Source organism: Furipterus horrens, unplaced genomic scaffold (assembly GCF_987537825.1).
Source record: "Furipterus horrens unplaced genomic scaffold, mFurHor1.1.pri manual_scaffold_4, whole genome shotgun sequence".
Lineage (NCBI taxonomy): Eukaryota > Metazoa > Chordata > Mammalia > Chiroptera > Furipteridae > Furipterus > Furipterus horrens.
The window spans coordinates 32,522,154-32,540,023 of NW_028327174.1; the positions used below are offsets into that span (position 1 = coordinate 32,522,154).

Sequence of the window (17,870 nt, forward strand, 5' to 3'; positions counted from 1 at the left end):
GCGAATGAATGGTAATTAGATATGCTTCTGCTGACATTGCTTGTATAGCAGTATAGTTCACAAATATTATGAGGGGTTATTTCTATGGCTAAATCTCCATTTCCCTGTGAGAGTGAGTTATAATTTGATACCAACCATCATGTAAATTCAGCCTTATGAAACATTGCATGCCAGGAATACTGTAAGAAGATTGGTGGAAATTTTGGAAAGTATTTTCAAGATCAAATTAATAGTTACTGATTCTTTTCTGTTCACCTTTCTGAAAAGAATAAGAGGATTTTTCTCCAAATGGTGTTTTGTATATATCAATAAATGGTGATGCTTTAAGCTAAATAACATAGAACACTTTTGTCCATCCTTGTGAAACTTATTGCGGGTAAATATCAGGCCTCTATATTCAGGTGAATGCCCAATCAGATATTCTGGATAGACAAGTATTACAGATTTTTCAAAAGTGAATGCATAGTACAATAAACTGAACACAAGAACTAAAGGATGGGAGCATAAATTCTCTTTTCCAATTGATCATAATTCTTCAATATTTTGCAGTGCATGCAGATGCTCATATGAAGATCAGTGACATACTAGGTGGGCACAAAACTGCAGTAGAAAGCTTTGGGTGCTAGCGTGACAGTGAAGGTAACTCTTAGTATTTTTGAATGTATTAATTTACATTTAAGGAAACATAACACGAATATGCCATCACTTTTCACATGCATGTTAAACTAGATCAGGATTGTGTGTGACACAATTGGGCATAACTGTCTAAACAAAATACAGTATTCCCTCATTTATCATGGGCATTACGTTCTAGACAACCCCCATAATAGGTGAAAGTCCGCAAAGTAGAAACCTTACATTTATTTTAGTATTTATATATATTTTAAGGCTTTGTAAACCCTTCCCACACACTTCTAAACCATTCCCAGTCCCTTATTAACCTTTCCCACTCCCTTATTAACCTTTTCCACACTTTTATAAACATTACTTATGTTCTTAAACATATTCTACACTCTTAAACCTACGTAACTTTAACAACATATGTATACAGTACCAAAAAAATCCCATGATATAGTGAAAAATCTGCAATAATTAAATATCATATTTTTTAAAATCCCGCAATACAGTGAAGCTGTGAAAAGTGAACCGCGATATAGAGAGGGACTACTTTACATTCATATATATATATAATCTGCTGTGCAAGAAAGGCCTCTACTCCTGAATCTTGAATATGTGAAAATTTAAGGACTCAGGATCAAACAACATCTAATTGTGAATTAAACCATACAAGGCTTTAGCTGGCATGCCACTGAATGAAGGATTGGACCTAATTACCCTGATCTTCAGTCTAGAAAAGGTGCATTATACCTGATATCTTAATAACTCTGTCCTTACTAGACAGAGAAAAACAGAATTTTGAATATAACTTTTCAAATATTCAAATTCTTTTCATGATCTTCCTAGTTAAGACTTTGGCTTTATAGAGCTATTATAAATATGATAAGTTTTTGATAACAGGAAACAATTTAGATGAAAAAAATAAAAGAGACTGCTAAAGGAATAATTGTATTACTAATATTAATGAATACAGAAAATATTCTCACACAGCAGATAATAAATTTGAAGGTTTCATTTTCTAACTGATTAGAAAACTTGTCCTTTTATTCTCTTCCAGTAACATCTAGAGACATCAACAAAAATGAAAATATATTCATACAAAAAGAGTAAAATAAAACTGAATACTCATTTTAATTTCTATGCCTGAGATATATTTATCAGACCTAAAATCATGAGAAAAGATGATTTAAAGAAGCTTACAAGTTTTAATACAACCTTAAAGGTAAAATGGTTTAATCTTTATAAAAACATCAGTAATGAATATATTAGCCAGTAATGTCTTGGAAAACAAAACACAAACTAGAAAGAAAAGTTGACATAGGAAATACAATATTCATTGGTAAACTGACATTGTTACTAATTGCAAAGTTCTACAACATAGCAAGTAAGCTTTATAAAAATGTGTCAAAGTTTAAGATAGCAGTTTGCAAAGGTCAAGCTGATGATCCATTGAGTGGGTTATGACTATGTTATTTTTAATATGTGTATCATTTAAAGACATCCCTTCACATGTCTGCACGAACAAAAGAAGCAAATACTCCATCTTCCTGGGCCAAGAGGCTTTCTGGAGTGTCGTATTCTAAAATATTTCCTCGCTTCATCACAATAACTAGGTCTGCCGTCAGAATAGTGTGAACCCGATGCTGTGAGTGAAAAGAATACATGTATTTGTTACAAATTTTAGGGCACAAGTCAAAGCAATGAATATGCATATTTCACCAATTATTTATTTACCTTGGGGTGAATTTTTAAAATACTAGTCAGTATGGCCATCCTGTAAAGGCTGGATTAAATTGATTGTTGCTAATATAGTACTTCCATCATTTTCATGGAAGTGTAATTAGGCTAATAAATGATTTGTCAAATAATTAAATAAAAAGAGTCATCGTGAACCAGTTGGGTTATAGCTTCGTCTGGACCAAAATTATCTCTTGTGTGGAGTCAACTAATTCTGTGGGCAAACACACAATTTGAAAAACCCTGGAAGGTGGTCAATTCTAGGAAGACAATATGGGGATGTCCATTTTGGCACGCAGTATTAAAATGGATTATTCAGGATTTCAGACATGCGTCTCTTAATAGTTAGAGATCACTGCCACACACTTGTTCTCTCTTTCTACATGACAGCCTTGGAGAGAAGCTTTGGTGTTAGTAATTAATAATAATAAAAGTGACCACTTATTGAGCATATAGTACACATTAAGTGCTCCACACATATATTTGTTAATCATCAGAACATTCCTCATCTGTAGTTGTTATCCCTCTTCATTTTATGGGGAGACTCTTAGAGTTTATAGAGATAAAGCAAAATCAGGAGATCACATAGAGAGTTAGCAGCAGAACCAGCGCCGACGCCAGGCTTAATTTTAGAGTGTGAGATATTTCCAACCTGCCACCGAACTGTTCCATGTGGGGCATCTGGTAATTTAGAGGATTGTTCACCTGGCATTGTTAGCATTGTGGTTCTGAGCGCAGGCTCTGAAACTACAGTAGGCTTATATTTTGGTTTCACCACCTGTTAGTTGCAATCTTGAGCAACAAACTGGATTTTTGTATGCCTCAAGTTTCCCATCTGTAAAATGACGGTAATAGTAGCACCTTCCTCGGATGATGGTGCTGAGGATCAAATGAGACAGTCCATGTAAAAAAAATTCAGCAGCACATTGTCTGACACATAGCAAATAATAAGTGTCAGCTCCTGTTATTTTTTATTTTTAGGATGTGTAAAGGGAAAATTTGTGCAGTAGGCCTTTTCACTATGCTTGCTAATTGTTGTATAATAGCAATATAATGTGGGCTACAAATGTGAGATACATGTAATTATAAATTTCTTAAGAGCTACATTTTAAAAGCCAATTAAATAGGTAAAATCCACTTCAATAATATATTTTAACCCAACATATTAAAAATGTTATTTCAACATGCAACCAATACAAAAATTATTAATGAGGTCTTTTACATTCTTCTGTTAGTGCTCTTTCAAATCTAGTGAATATTCCACACTTACAATACTTCTCAATTTGGACTACACATATTTCAAGTGCTTCCTAACCCTGTGTGGCTAGGCACTATCATATTGCACCTGGACCATGTGGGTAGAAACAGCATGCTGATAGGAGTGCTAGACGTTAAAGCCGTCTCCAGGGGCAAAGGCCCGTCTTCTGCCCTGGGCCACCTAGATGGGGTAGTCTCACTGTTCCTGCTCTCAGAAAAGCAAGCAGTCATAGCTGGGACTCACGACTAGAGGAGCAAAGAAACACTTATATGGAATGTGATAAAGACAGCTTAGAACACGCATCACTATTTTCAACATCCATAGACAAACCTATCATTCACTGAATATTGGTAGCTAATGATATGTATTTAAGGAATATCACTAGTTGGAAGATAATGTTTATTTGTGTTTGTGAAAGTACCAGAGCCATTTGCATACCCACACATTAAAAAAATATACACTTAAATGGAATGTACTATTTAATATAGGCTGTGCATTTTCCCTCCAAAATAAATTAGTTCTTTAATAACCATATCACAGATGTTAAGAAAAGAATTTGGCTTCTAAACCCACAAATAGAATATTATAAACATTGCCTTGATATTTTAAAATAATGTTTATTTAAAATATTAAACATTGAAAAACTTGGCCAGTGGAAATAAATATAGCTGGTTTTATTCCATTAATCCAAATTATTTTTTGCTTGACAAAGTGTGGTGTCAACTGCAATAGCATTGATGAAATTTTCAAAATGCTCCTCAGAAATTAATCTAATTAACAGTGAAGAACAAGTCACTTTTATAAATAATGCCATGTACTATTTTGGTGCACAAGGGCTTCTTTTTAGAAGCCAGAGAAAATTATCTTAACCTATTCCATAATTTTCATTGGTAAGTAACAAAATTAACAGAACAATTTTTAACAGGGAAGGAAAAATAGTTACTTCTAATAGAGTTGAGGGTCATTCTATAAGGGGTCCCCCACAAGCTGGTGCTCTGTTTCCTATGATCTTTTAGGAGGAGTTGGCCCCACAGCAATTTGTTCTTCCCCACAGCTTTCTGTGTGTCCAGTGGGGAGAGCTCTAGGTATCCTGGTAGCCACCTCCACACTAGTGATCTTGAAATATAAAACAGGTGAAAGCTACATAAGCACATAAAAAAAGTGTTTGGTGAATGTAGCAGAACACAAATGAGGTAAAGGACATAATTCTTTTGGTGAAAAATACATATGATACACAAGTAATCTTCTTGGTGTAGACTAAGAGGGACCATCCAACAAGATCATGCTTCATGCAGAACAGAGAAAACAAGTCTTTTGAGTAGGGTTAGGGTCTGTTTTCCCTCCTTTACCTACCTGCCTATTTAGAAGGAACAGGAAGTTCTTTCTCCCTATCTCTCTGGTAAAAATAGTTTGTTGAAAATATTATGGAACCATTTTTCAAGTTAGCCAATTCTCTTACTCATTAAACTGTTCATTCTTTAGTGTGAATAAATTAACCAGGTGACGACTCCTCCAGGGCAGAAGGAACTACCGAGTTCACTGGGAAAGCTATAGGATGTGGGTTTGTCTTTACTTAGGCATAGTTTACAGAAGGTAGACTCTGACAGGGGAGTCATTTGCTGCCACCTTGAAAAAGCCAAGCTTCAAGGCGTGCATTTTCTCCCATGCGTCATTCACAGAAATGGCAGCCTAAGCAAGCACTCCATACGTAGCTACTTAACTCAACTGCTCAACTGAAGTAATTATTTAAATTAATGCATTCTTCAGGGCAAGTGCAGGACATGCATCATGTTCTTCATGACACTTACAGAACATCCCCAAGAAACAGGACAGAGGTCAGTCTGGTTTTGGGTTTTCGTAAACACTCTCTCTTACATGTTTACATTTTAGTACACATACATGTGCCTCATTCGAACTGAACATAACTGAAGCACCTGGTTGGTGAGTAGTTAGTTCCCTTGCCAATCCCTCCCCTTGGAACGGCTGCCTTAGCCTTGCCTTACTGAGGGGACGCTGCTAAGATAGCTACCAGAGAACAGGATACTTGGCAGTAGCTCATGACGGTCTACTTGTTGGTCATCACCAAAGTGGAAAAGAGACCATTCTTGTGGGCGAGCAAGTTTGGAGGCGTACCACACTCCACTAAAATACCCTCAGAAAAGACTAGAACAAGGCCCGCATCCAAAATAGAAGAAACACGATGCTGGGGAGAAAAGAAAAGTGGAAAGAAGAAAGAGAATCAGCAGAAGAGAAAATGTCCAGGTGATGCATTTACAAAATAGTTTTTGTTAAATATGAGCAAAAATCCACTCATCTGCAAAGAGGGGGAGAGAAAACCATGGCCTATTGAAAGGCAGTTAGCACGTGGATGACAAAGATTTAAGCAGTTCTTTAATTTGGTGCTCAGAGAAAGTATTGCTCAGTTGAGAGGTATTTCATTGCCCCCCCCCTTTTTTTAAGAAAATAGGTAAATGAATAGAGACACAGAAATTCAGTGTAATTAGTAGCAGAATTGGAAGTCAAATTGAAGAATTTTGCTTCTCAAACTGCTCATTAGATTATTAGATCATTGAAAAGACACTTGTCCTATATGAACTACCACCTGTATCTGGGAAAAAGTGCAGGCCATGGCCTGCTGGAACCTTAGATTTAGGGTGTCCTACACTGTAACTTAGGGGAGTTGAGTAGAGCAGATAGTCCAGAGAGAACAATATAAAGGCTTTCAGGACATAGCAGGTATTTTTTTTTCTTTCTTTCACAGATACAGAAACATTAGCAAAGAAATACATAAATCAATATTTGTATATTTTAATTGCTCAAAAACAAAGATGATTGTATCTGGAATGAAAACCAAAGAGGAATATGTCAACTCCATCTCCCATACTTACAGCTATTGTAACAACGGTGCGGTCTGCAAAAGCTGTCATTACCACTTTCTGCAAAATGTTTTCCTGCCAAAAAATAAACAAATTAAGTCTGAATTTTCTCTGGACTACTCCCTCTCCCTATGATATATGGTCCCCAAGAACAATGCTTCCACATGCCCAAACTCTTCTGAGGACTCCCACTCCTAAGTCTGTGGCAGGAGATGTAATGGGGAGCAGTCCTCAGCAGCAAGGCTTTGTTGGGCTCTGTGGGTGTCTTCAAAATGCAAGTAAAACTCATCTGATCAATGAGAATGACTGACAGGTGTATTGCCAGGGGAATGAAAGAGGAAAATGAAAGGAAATGGGCATGGAAATGCTCCTCTGAGCTACACTACAAATAGCATGTGTTCAAAACTAATAAAATCTTTAAAAGATTATTCTTTGGGTCATAAAAAGGAAAAATAAAACGCATGCCCCAAATTTGAAATTTGACCTATAAAAGAACATTTCAGGCAGGAAACATTTTTATTCCAACCACAAACCATTGTTATCATTATATTTTAAAAGATTCAACCAGTCTACTAGAGGCAAGCTTGATTATTTAAGTCTTAATGTGAAGGTGTTCTTTCTTCCAATCAGGTGATTTATTGTCAGTTAATTCATTCTCATTCACATTCTCTCTCTCCCCCCACTTCCTCTCTCTCTCTCTCTCCTTCCTCTCTCTATCTCTCTTAACTCTATTGAGGCAGTATTATCCTTAAAATAACCCCCAATGTTGTAAAACCTTAGTAATTAACACTAATTTTGATATAGTTATGCTTATTTAGTGAAATGGCTTGATTAAACACTATTTTATATCTTTAAATTATGTTAACTTTGAGAAGATATACTATAACTTTGTATAGTTACTTTAATTGATTAATCTTAGTTAGCAGAGAGAAATGCTGTCAAATTAGCATCTTCATATATAAGTGGCTCTTAATCCTAAAACTGTTTCACTATTTGGGGTAGTTTTACCCAATCTAATGTATACAGCAAGAAAATACCATGAGGTTGTGGATGTTTTTATTTTTATCCTTTCTGATGCCAAACTTTTAATAAGGTAGCTTTTATACAAATGTTGATTGCTAGATCATTCAGTTTGTGGTTTAATGTGACTTTAGTTAATCACAGCCTTTGAGGTAGATCTTTCTTATACATAATTGACATTTTAAAATAATTTATTTTTAAAGTCAAAGTTTCTGGTTTGTTAAACACATTGAGATGACCATTATTAATTGTAGCCATTATCAGTTCTAGTGATTCTTCTGCAAATTACTCTAGAAATTAATGATTGACTTTGGTCATCAATAGAGTTTATTAAACAGAGATTTACATACTTCATTTTAGACCTTCCATTATAATACCTGAATTCTTGAATACAGTATAGTACTCTTATGTATTGAGCCCTGGAGTTTTACTCTTTTGAGAATTTAACAAAAAGTAATGGGAAATTAATTTTGTGTTTATTGGCAATAGGAACACCTTTAAAACTAATGTCCGTCTCCTTTATTGTAATTTCCCATGTGCTAGTATCAGTTGATTAAGCAGATGAATGAAATGACCCTCAAAATAATAAGACTGAGGATTCAAGAGAAAAGAACTGTAGTTCTCATGCACATTTCTCCAAGTCATCAATTTAAAAAGCTTAGATGGTGCACTCACCGTGGCCATGTCGATGGAAGCTGTTGCTTCATCCATGATGAGAATGCTGCTCTTGCGGACAAAGGCCCTGGCAAGGCAAAACAGCTGCCTTTGCCCAACACTAAAATTCTCCCCGCCTTCAGTGACAACTGCATCTATATCAGAGGAAGAAGAAGGATTTCACTGAAGAAATGTTACTATCATACTCTTTGGGTAAGGTAGTGAAACAGGTTATGTCCTATTAAAGCAAGCTGGATATTACTTTGTACTGGTACAAGGATTTCATATATGAAAAGTATAGAGGAGTTTTATATTGGAAAATTAATATACTATTGGGCCACCCTATTTTTGACAATGGATGGTAAGTTACATCCATATAGTATGATGTAAAACACTGTTAAACATTTTGAAGAGTAGAAGACCTTGGAGATTATTTAATTATGTAATGTAATTATCTAAGGAGATTATTTAATATAATTGTTTTAGGCCTAGAGAGATGAAATGGCTTGTCCGAGGTTACATAGCTTAATTGTAGTAGACCTTGACAAGAATATTCTCAACTCTATACCCTTTCATTATTTTTCCAAAGAGATTTCCAAATTCTTGCTCTTTCTCTTCTTCCGGCACTCCTATGATGCAAATATTGGCCCTCTTGAGTTGGGGGCTGACTTTGTCCTGCATCACTCAGGAAACCACAGAGCCTGTGCACCCAGTGGACAGCTACAGACCACATTGGAGCACCACCACCCTGCCCCTGCACAACTGATCCTCCATGGAGGGTGGAGGTTGGTGGTCAGTGGTCATAGCCAGTCCACCAGTTGTGGCCTTCTGAATCATCTGAATAATTTCTGCAGATGAATTTTCAGGCTTAACACAAAATCTGATGCAGACTCATTGCTCTACTGGCTCAGTCATATTGAATGCGATGGCCACACAATACACATGCTCACTCAAGGGCATCTATAGCCCCCACTGACTAGTATAGTGAAGTCATCATTATTCATGCATGCTCATTCCAGTCCATTCTTCTTGGCTGCCAGGTTAATCGATGTTGCACAAACCATTCTTGTTACATTAAGTGGCTGGACTTTTTCTGGACAGACCTCAAAATAAAATGAATATGACCTCTTGGCAGCAAAGAAAATGGCAACCAATGTGGATAAAGTACCTGCTCCTAAAGGGCACCAAGTACTCTTTGAAACTAACAGTCTTCTTTTGTCCTCTTACCCATTTGCTGAGGGTAAGTGAATAGGTAGATCATGTGAACAGAATCAACACAAGGAAATATTCTGATTGACGTGACCTGTGCCCACCATTGGTGAAAAGGCAATAAATGTATTTACTGGAATATTTTGGAGTGCTCACATGGAACAGAATGTTATAAGATTCATCCACTTCTACTTCATAGAAAATCATTAGATTTTGAAGTATCCTAATGACCTTTAAAAGATTATTTTAAACTTAAAGAGATTTAACATTAGAATTGTGTGATACTAGCATAAATTATAGATACACACACACACACACACACATATATATATATAGTATTAATTGCATATTTAAAAAAATAAATGTATAATTTAGAAATTTACCTAGGCCTCCGGGTAGGGATTTGACCATATTCTTCAACTGAGCAATTTCTAGAGCTTCCCAGAGTCTGTCATCTGTGCATTTGCATTCTGGATCTAAATTAAATCTGTAGGGGGAAAAAATCAGTTAAATAGTCAATAAGTAAAAATAAATAACATTTTGTATGTTTATGTATTGCTGTTCTTTCCTTAAAATATAAGTTCTATTTGTTTTGGTTGCTGCTGTTTCCCCAGTATATACAACAGTCTTAGGACAGAGTAGGCATTCAACTTATGTTTGACGAATGAGTGAATGACTTTAATATTACAAAGAAAAGATTTTTGGTAATATAATAAATTTATATGCATGAAAATATATAATAAAATTTATTATTTGGATTCTTCTACTTTTATATTGCTTTATTTGTAACTTGAATAGTGTTTAGCAAATATTCCTACAGAAATAATGGGTACAAATACATAAATCTCTCTGGGAAAAAAATGATATATTATCTTTACCAGCTCATTGTGTTGTACAAATATATTTAGAGATATAAATTTATTATGGTATTGTTAAATAAATTGATACATTTGGAACTTATAAATAAAATAATGTTACACCTGAATATCGAGCAATCTCACATATATTTTCTCTTCAAGACAAGGAGCACTAGTAAAAAGAAGTGGCAAATTATTTCTTTGTAATTAAATAAATGGAGAAGGGGAGCAAGTGAGGACAAAGGGGAGATGAAATGAGAGACATAATCTTGTGGAAGATGCCATGGTGGAGTTTGGAGTCAAACTTTATTATCAGTTCTACACTTGCTAAAAAATGAACTTGGGCAAGTTACAACTTCTCTGAGATTCAAAATACTCATCTTTAAAATGGAGACAATACACAGGAAGGGGCAAAAACAATTTTACAGTTGTTCATATGAAAAATAATACAATAAAAATAATAATATTAGAATAAACTCTAAGTTTCATGCACTCACAACTGTAAACCTACTTTTGCCCAATCCTGTATATACTAGAACAATATTATGAGGATTTAATGAGATAATGTATTTAAAGTGCCTAACAGATAGTAAAAATGTCCATCCTTTTTCCCCCTGGGAAACCAAAAGGCAGGAACAAAGAAGACTGCAGCAGCTTCTTAAAAGCAATTTTGGCTAAAAGAAAAATAGTGAGGGATGGGAGGAAGCAGATCAAGCTTGGTTAGTACCTTGATCTGCTAAGGTCAGGCCAAATACACAGAGAGAGGCAGGATATTTGTAGGGTATAACACCTAACAAACATCTGCCAAGAATCACAGCCCCCAAGTCCAGAGAAAAAAGTGACTTTTGTAAAATCAAACAAAAAAGAACTGGAGACATAAAAGACTGGCTTCCACAGGCTAATTTAGCAACTCTAGGGTTCCCCAAACCAAATTGTTGGACAGATATTTGATCTTAGCCTCTTGATAATGTCATTTCACACCTACTTGAAACAGAATTCTAAGCAAAACTGTCCTATAAGCCAAATGGTAAATCCCAAGGTACACAGTTTTCTGTAGAACATGTCACCTACCTAATAGAACCGCTAAATAGTATTGGATCTTGCAGAATGATTGAAAGTCTTGAACGTAGTGTATGCAGTGGTAGTTTTGAAATGTCTATCCCATCAATGACAATCTTTCCTGTTAAAGTAGAACAAAAATGGCACGCATGTAGTAAAATCATAAGCAAAATAATATTTATTTGCTTTCCAAATTGAAAGTACTTTTCTAGTTCAGGGTTGAAATTCCTAAAATTCCTTTATCTCAGTTCCCTGCTTTATTTTCCTTCATAGAACATTCTTTATACTGGTCTTTTTTATTGTGTTTCTCCCCCAACTGAAGTATAAAAGCTCTTTGAAGAAAGGGATTTTTGCATGGTTTTTTTTTTTTTTTCACTCCTATATGGAACAATGTAGTGTATTACAAATAAAAAAGTAAATTCTATGACATAGTTATCAAATCTTAATGAATTTCTCCATAGTGTACACAGACTTACAGAGCCTTGTGCAATTGTCATGTCTTTTCCTCAAACCTGACAGATTTATTTTATCATATCACTTTGTGCAAAAACAAATATGGCCCCATGATATTGCTGTACCAGGTGAAACATGACAATTGAAGTCCCCTTTCCAGCTGACTTTAGATTCAGGAATAGTAAAGGTGCTTAATTAAACTTTCTTTCAGAAATAATGTATTGTCTATTAAAATGCTAATAGTCTAATGATATTAAAAAGAGAACAAGTCATTGAGAGTCTGTATGGTTGTGACTATGTTTCAGTCATAACCATAGTTCTTTAATGAATAGTGTCTATCAATTGTCTTTGGATCATGTAATTGACTTATACTGCAAATCCCTATGGGAAATCTGTGATGTATCTGTGTATTATTACTAGCCATGGAAAGAGCAAACTGATAGTCCAGTGGCAGAAACCTAACCTGTTCCTGAATCTAAACCGTGAAGAGACAGCAATTACCACAGTTCAACTTTGTGTTCATAAACTGATCTCTTTATCTCATTGAACTATTGTGTAGATTAAATTAAATAATATAAACTGTCAAGTACAATAAAAACATGAACTACTATCATCATCATCATAATCATTAATGATAATAGTAAGCGCTCCCTTGAGCTGATGGTCAAACATGTTGCTGGATCCTCTTTTATTCAAGATGGCTTATGTGCTGGTCTATTTATAGGCCACTTGATAGACTAAATATGTGACATATTTTTTTCTGAAGTAAAGATTAAATTATTTCCATGTATCATAAATAATTTTGCAGATGAATAAATATTTTTTATACTGTCAACATGCGCTTGGAACTTTGATAGTAAAGTTTGCTTCCTCACAAAATGTTCAACATCATTAAACAATGTTAACAAGAATAAGATAATATGAGTCATGCACCAAAATTTAAAATGCAGATTACTTATCTCCTTGTACTTTTTTTTTTTGATGAAAAGAGATATATTTTTAGTCTTCAGAAAACAAGACAGTCTTTCCCTCAATTCCTTCTTCTTGAAATGCTACCTCCATCTCTGTTATTCAAAATGGGTGGCCTTGTTTTCATTTTATCAGTTTATTAGAATTCTTTACCAACTATGTCTACAACTAAGTTTTGGGCTTATAGTTTTATTTCCCCAATTCTATATATTTTTTTCTTTACTTCTGGACTGTTTTCCTGGGATACAAAGTCCTTATAAATATTAGTTTTTAGTTTCTATAGGATTAAGTAAGTTGATATTGCATTTTCTAAGGGAAAGGACCACGTGGCTAATGAAAAAATGTGGTTAGTAACTCACCATCAAATATATCAACCATTCTGAAGAAAGCCAGAGATAATGATGACTTCCCGCTGCCAGTGCGACCACATATGCCCACCTGAAAAAGCAACTGTCACTCAGAGAGAATGACAGACTCAGACAAATAATAAAAAATGGAAAAAGGTATTTTTAACTTGGACAAGATACCACAGTGAAACCACAGTTCTATTTAAATACTTATATTAATATCACCATTCTCTTTTTAGATCTCCATTATGAATGATAATTATTAAGATGAAAACATGGAGTCTTCACCAAATCTTCAATAATTCCATTTCACCTCTTTTTATTTTTATGTGATTGTGTTGTTTTTCTTTGTGGCTTAATTTTTGCATTAGTTAGATGTTGGTTTAATGAATATTCATTTTTTCTTAGAAGTGATGATCTTATTTTTTTTAAAAAAGTAGAACAAGTCGTTTATTCCCTGCATGCTTGCTCTTTTTAAAATAACTAAAACAAACCATTTGGGTCTAGAGCTAGTACAAATGCAAAAATTCTCAGGAGGATCTCTGTTATGGCTACAGACATTGACAGAAATTTTGAGAAACACACCTATTGTTGACTTTTCTAATCTCATGGGTGACTAATGAATGGCAATATAATAGAAAACATATATTTTATTCTGATCTTATCTCTCCTATTTTGTTTTACGAAGATAATTTGACCTATAAAGTACAGAGAATATTATGTAAGCCAAGTGAGAATACACTTGGCTGGAATGTCTGAAGACCTCAGGAGGTAACAGAAAATCCATCAAGAGTTTGTATGAAATAAATCAAATGTCAGTGGATTCCATACCTTTTGCCCAGGTTTGATGTAAGCCTTGACATGTTTAAGAACAGGTTTCAGATTATTTTCATATCTGACACACAGATCATGAATCTTGATCTCCCCTTCCTGTGGCCAATGTTCTGGAACTTGAGAAGGATCTGGGGGGTGGATTGGGGGAGTCAGGGAGAGGGTGAGGGAGAGAGTGAGGGCAAAGGAAGAAAGAAAGAGAGAGAGAGAGAGAGAGAGAGAGAGAGAGAGCTTTATATACATTTATACATATGACCATAAATTTTTTTCCTAATTTTAAAGTAATACTGAACTAAATTCTGTGGTTTTTAAATTAAAATTACATTAGAGAAAGGCTTCTGGATTAAGAACTTTTAAAGCAGTATTTTTCTTGTTTGTTTGTTTTTGGAGCATTCAACACCATCATGGCTCTTCAGCATTTCACCACTTAATTCTATTCAAGATAGTTCATCTGTGAATTGATTCATTTGTTCAGTCTGTTGGTCATCAAACATTTGAGTGCTTAAAATGTGAGGGGTGCTGTGCAAGGTATTAGGAGTATGGAGATGATGAAAGACATGCCTCAAGGTGCTCACTGTGTCCTGGGGGAAGCATACATATAAGTCAGCATCTACAGTACTGCATGGAGAGACACAAGAGGGAGGCCAATCCAAGGTGTTCTGGGAGCACAGAAAGTGGCATCCCATCCAGGAGGGCTTCAAGAGGAGGTGGGGTCTGACATGAATCATAGAGGATATGTGATGGGGAAATTTGTTTCAAATGTACTTTGTATATATACAGAGAGGGAATAGAACAAAAATTAAAAGAAAGAATAGCCTGTTTGCATGCCCAGAGTAAAAGGTACGTGGATGGATGATGAGAGATGAGACTAGGTAGGTGGGTAACTGTTGACTAACGCAGGGTCTAGTGGTCTGGATTTTGTCCTTGAAGTCCTGGAGAGCTATTGGAGGATTTAGGCAGAGGAATGGATTTTAAGCCTGAGGTTAACATTTAAGAAAGATTTTTCTGTCCTCAGTATTGAATTTCCTGCCAATTTAATTCCAGCAAAGTTGAGAATCTCAGTCAGTATAAAATCCAAGTTTTCTGACATCTAAGTTAATAAGGTCTTTAAGAAAGAAAATACGATAGTGTATGGTTTAGGTTGGTAATTAATGTAATAATGTCCAAATATTTGTATGATTCTCTTTAAATATTACTAAATAATATCTCTTTGGACTCTGACTGTATCCAAGACTTTTCAGGCCTAGAAAGTCTTATCATCTGCTGTGCACCTAATCAAGCAAAATCTAGAAGAGAGGTGATTCTCTGGATATGGAAGTGGAAAACAAAAGCAAAAGTGATGATGTGTTTGACACACAATGTTTGAATAATATACATATTTAATTGAAACAAAATAATATTCTGAGCAATACCCATGGTGCCTTCGTAGTTCTCAGACTCCATAGTTAAGAAGCTGTTCACTTTCTTCACTGCTCCCATCTGGACCTCCAGGTCAGCCAAGTTCCTCACAACCCAGTTCAAATAATTGGTTATCTGTTAGACAACAGCAACAACAAAAATGAACACATTTCAAATAAAGTATCAATCTTTGCAACCATTGCATGTTTGGAGATAGAATGACTTGGATAGTAAGTATACATTATGTGGTACAATTCATTAGTGCTGCAGGCTATCCAGAGAGGATGTCACGGGCAAGTTGTCAAAGAAGGTGTCTGTTCCCCTTCAAGGGTCCTCAGATGTCACTGTTTTGTGAAGTCCTGATTTCCCTGCACAATGGATAATGGCATGTGCCTCTGTTTGCACTTATCTAATTTATGTTCACATCTATTTTAGTGTCCCTAAATGGGTTGTGAGTAACTCAGGACTTGGATCCTGAGAAGCCTTGGGGGGTGCTCTTGATCATAGGGTTTGAGGTGGTTCTAAAAATTGGCTCACAGACTTGGGGCAGTAAACACACAATATACAGATGATGTATTGTAGAATTGTATACCTGAAACCTATATAATTTTATTAAGCAACATTACACCAATACAATAAATAAACAAACAAATACATAAATAAATTTAAAAAAATTGGTTCACAATATCAGAAATAAAGCCATGTTGTCTTAAAAAAACTGGTTTGGGCCCAAATCTGCTAATAGTTGTGAGATATCATCTTGTTAGAAATTTCAAAGTTATCCTCTAACATCCATGAATAAGAGTTGATAATAACTATGAAAGTACCTCCAACACTGCACAGAAAGATTTTCATCCGTACTTACCGTAAGTGCATATAGAAGACCTAAGCCCACCAATCCAGAATTGGAAGACCCACTAATGCATGCAATAGATGCAGTGAGGACAATGCAAGCTCCAAGATAATCCTAAAAAGGAGCAAGAAAAAATGTTAAAAGTATTTTGCTCAAGTTCTTAAACCAAAGATCCCAATCAACTTAGGTGGTCACCAAGAGAATACACATCACTCCTATGTGTCCTGGTAAGAGGAAGGCTACCTAAGTTATAAAAAATTGCAACTACAATATTTGGGCTGAAATGGGAACGATACAGTGTTTTTATTGTATCCATGCAGATATGGGTTCAGAGAAATTAAATAGCTTGCCAGAAATTGAGCTGTAATTTGTGGTACAACCAGGTTCAGATAGAGAATTTCCTTTTTTTCCCCCTTTCTACTTCTTTGTATTTCTGGACAAGCAACTATTTTTTAACTTGATCTTCTACCTTAAATTTCATGTGTGTTTATGTCAGATTGCAATTAGCTCCCTTGTGTGCAAAGTTCTCCACAGAAATTTGCCTCTGGTTAACTTGTTGGAATTCATATCTGAATTTTTTGGTCAACTCTCTGGACTCAGAGTCTGGGACATTAAATCTCCAGATTATATATAAATAAAAATAAGGATTATATGTGCTCATAAATTAGAAGTGGTGGATATGTCGTATCTGAATTGTCTATGACTCAATGATAAACCCTTTTGTGAGAGTTTAAAAATTCATTAAGGCCTGCTTTAAATTCAAATGAGAGACAGGCCACATGTGTCCATTTGCTAACACCTACTTCCTTTCCCATTTCTCGGCATTCTTAGTATTGTTATCATTCCAAAAAAAAAAAATCTTAAAACTTATCATGCTGATGTGTCACACATCCCAGAAGAGGGTTCAACATTCATTATTCATTCATTCATATATCCTTTTAAAACTGTATGCCAGTTTAAATACTTGCCTTCCTATTATACTCACAATAAATTCTGACTCTGATGAATTACAAAGCCTTATGTGATGTGAAGTCTGGATTTTGGACCCTGCCTACATAACCATATCTGAGAATAATTTTCTGCTTCTTCACTCTGCTCAAATTGTTGTAGAGTGGGGTCCCCAAAATTTCCCAGAGCTTGCAGTTGGGGGATGGGAGAAGGGGACTGCTTTAAAGATGCCTTTGCATATCTATGGCTGGTAGCTAGGGTCTTAGTTATGCAAATGGCTTTGGTTCTTCCAAGGCCCCAAGGAAGTGGGAGGGGTTTTGACCATAGAATGGTGAGGAAAGAGCATAGAAGACCTGTGCAAGGTTCTGCTAATGGCCAGAACCAATTACCTTGCCCACTGCATCACAGACCAGTCAGGGATTTAAAAATAAGGTGGCAGTCATTTACAGGAGGAGAATCATACAGTTTTAGAAGGAAAGAGAGCACCACGCGGTTTTAGAGGGAAGAGAGAGCACCATGTGGCTTTGAAAGGAAAAAGGAGAGAGAACCATGTGTGATCCAGTGCAACATGGCACATGTTTTCCTGGACTGTTATACGGAAGCTGATGACATCGTATCCCAGATCCCGAAGGAGACAGAGCTGAGAGATCAGGGATGGGGAACTTCCGGGCATGATTACAGCCTTATAGCCTTTTGGGGGGCAAGGGAAGTGCTGAGTCCCCTGGGAGAACAGGGCTCTGAGCTAAAGTGCACACTGCCCTCCCCAGGTTGAAATATTGTAAA

The 17,870-nt window shown here is 35.6% G+C and overlaps 1 protein-coding gene across 1 annotated transcript in view; it reads right to left on the reverse strand.

Annotated features, from left to right (window-relative positions):
• Window positions 1-1,183: 1,183 nt before the first annotated feature.
• The window catches only part of ABCC9 (ATP binding cassette subfamily C member 9), a 114,657-nt gene continuing 97,970 nt past the window's right edge, over window positions 1,184-17,870 (reverse strand). Inside the window, exons 32-40 of the mRNA XM_090272907.1 lie at window positions 16,152-16,253; window positions 15,301-15,421; window positions 13,889-14,019; window positions 13,070-13,148; window positions 11,301-11,409; window positions 9,756-9,859; window positions 8,185-8,318; window positions 6,502-6,564; window positions 1,184-2,261 (exon numbers count right to left, since the gene is read on the reverse strand). Of these exons, the coding sequence (XP_090129033.1) occupies window positions 2,124-2,261; window positions 6,502-6,564; window positions 8,185-8,318; window positions 9,756-9,859; window positions 11,301-11,409; window positions 13,070-13,148; window positions 13,889-14,019; window positions 15,301-15,421; window positions 16,152-16,253 (981 nt within the window). The 3' untranslated portion in view covers window positions 1,184-2,123. The remainder of the gene's footprint in view (window positions 2,262-6,501; window positions 6,565-8,184; window positions 8,319-9,755; window positions 9,860-11,300; window positions 11,410-13,069; window positions 13,149-13,888; window positions 14,020-15,300; window positions 15,422-16,151; window positions 16,254-17,870) is intronic.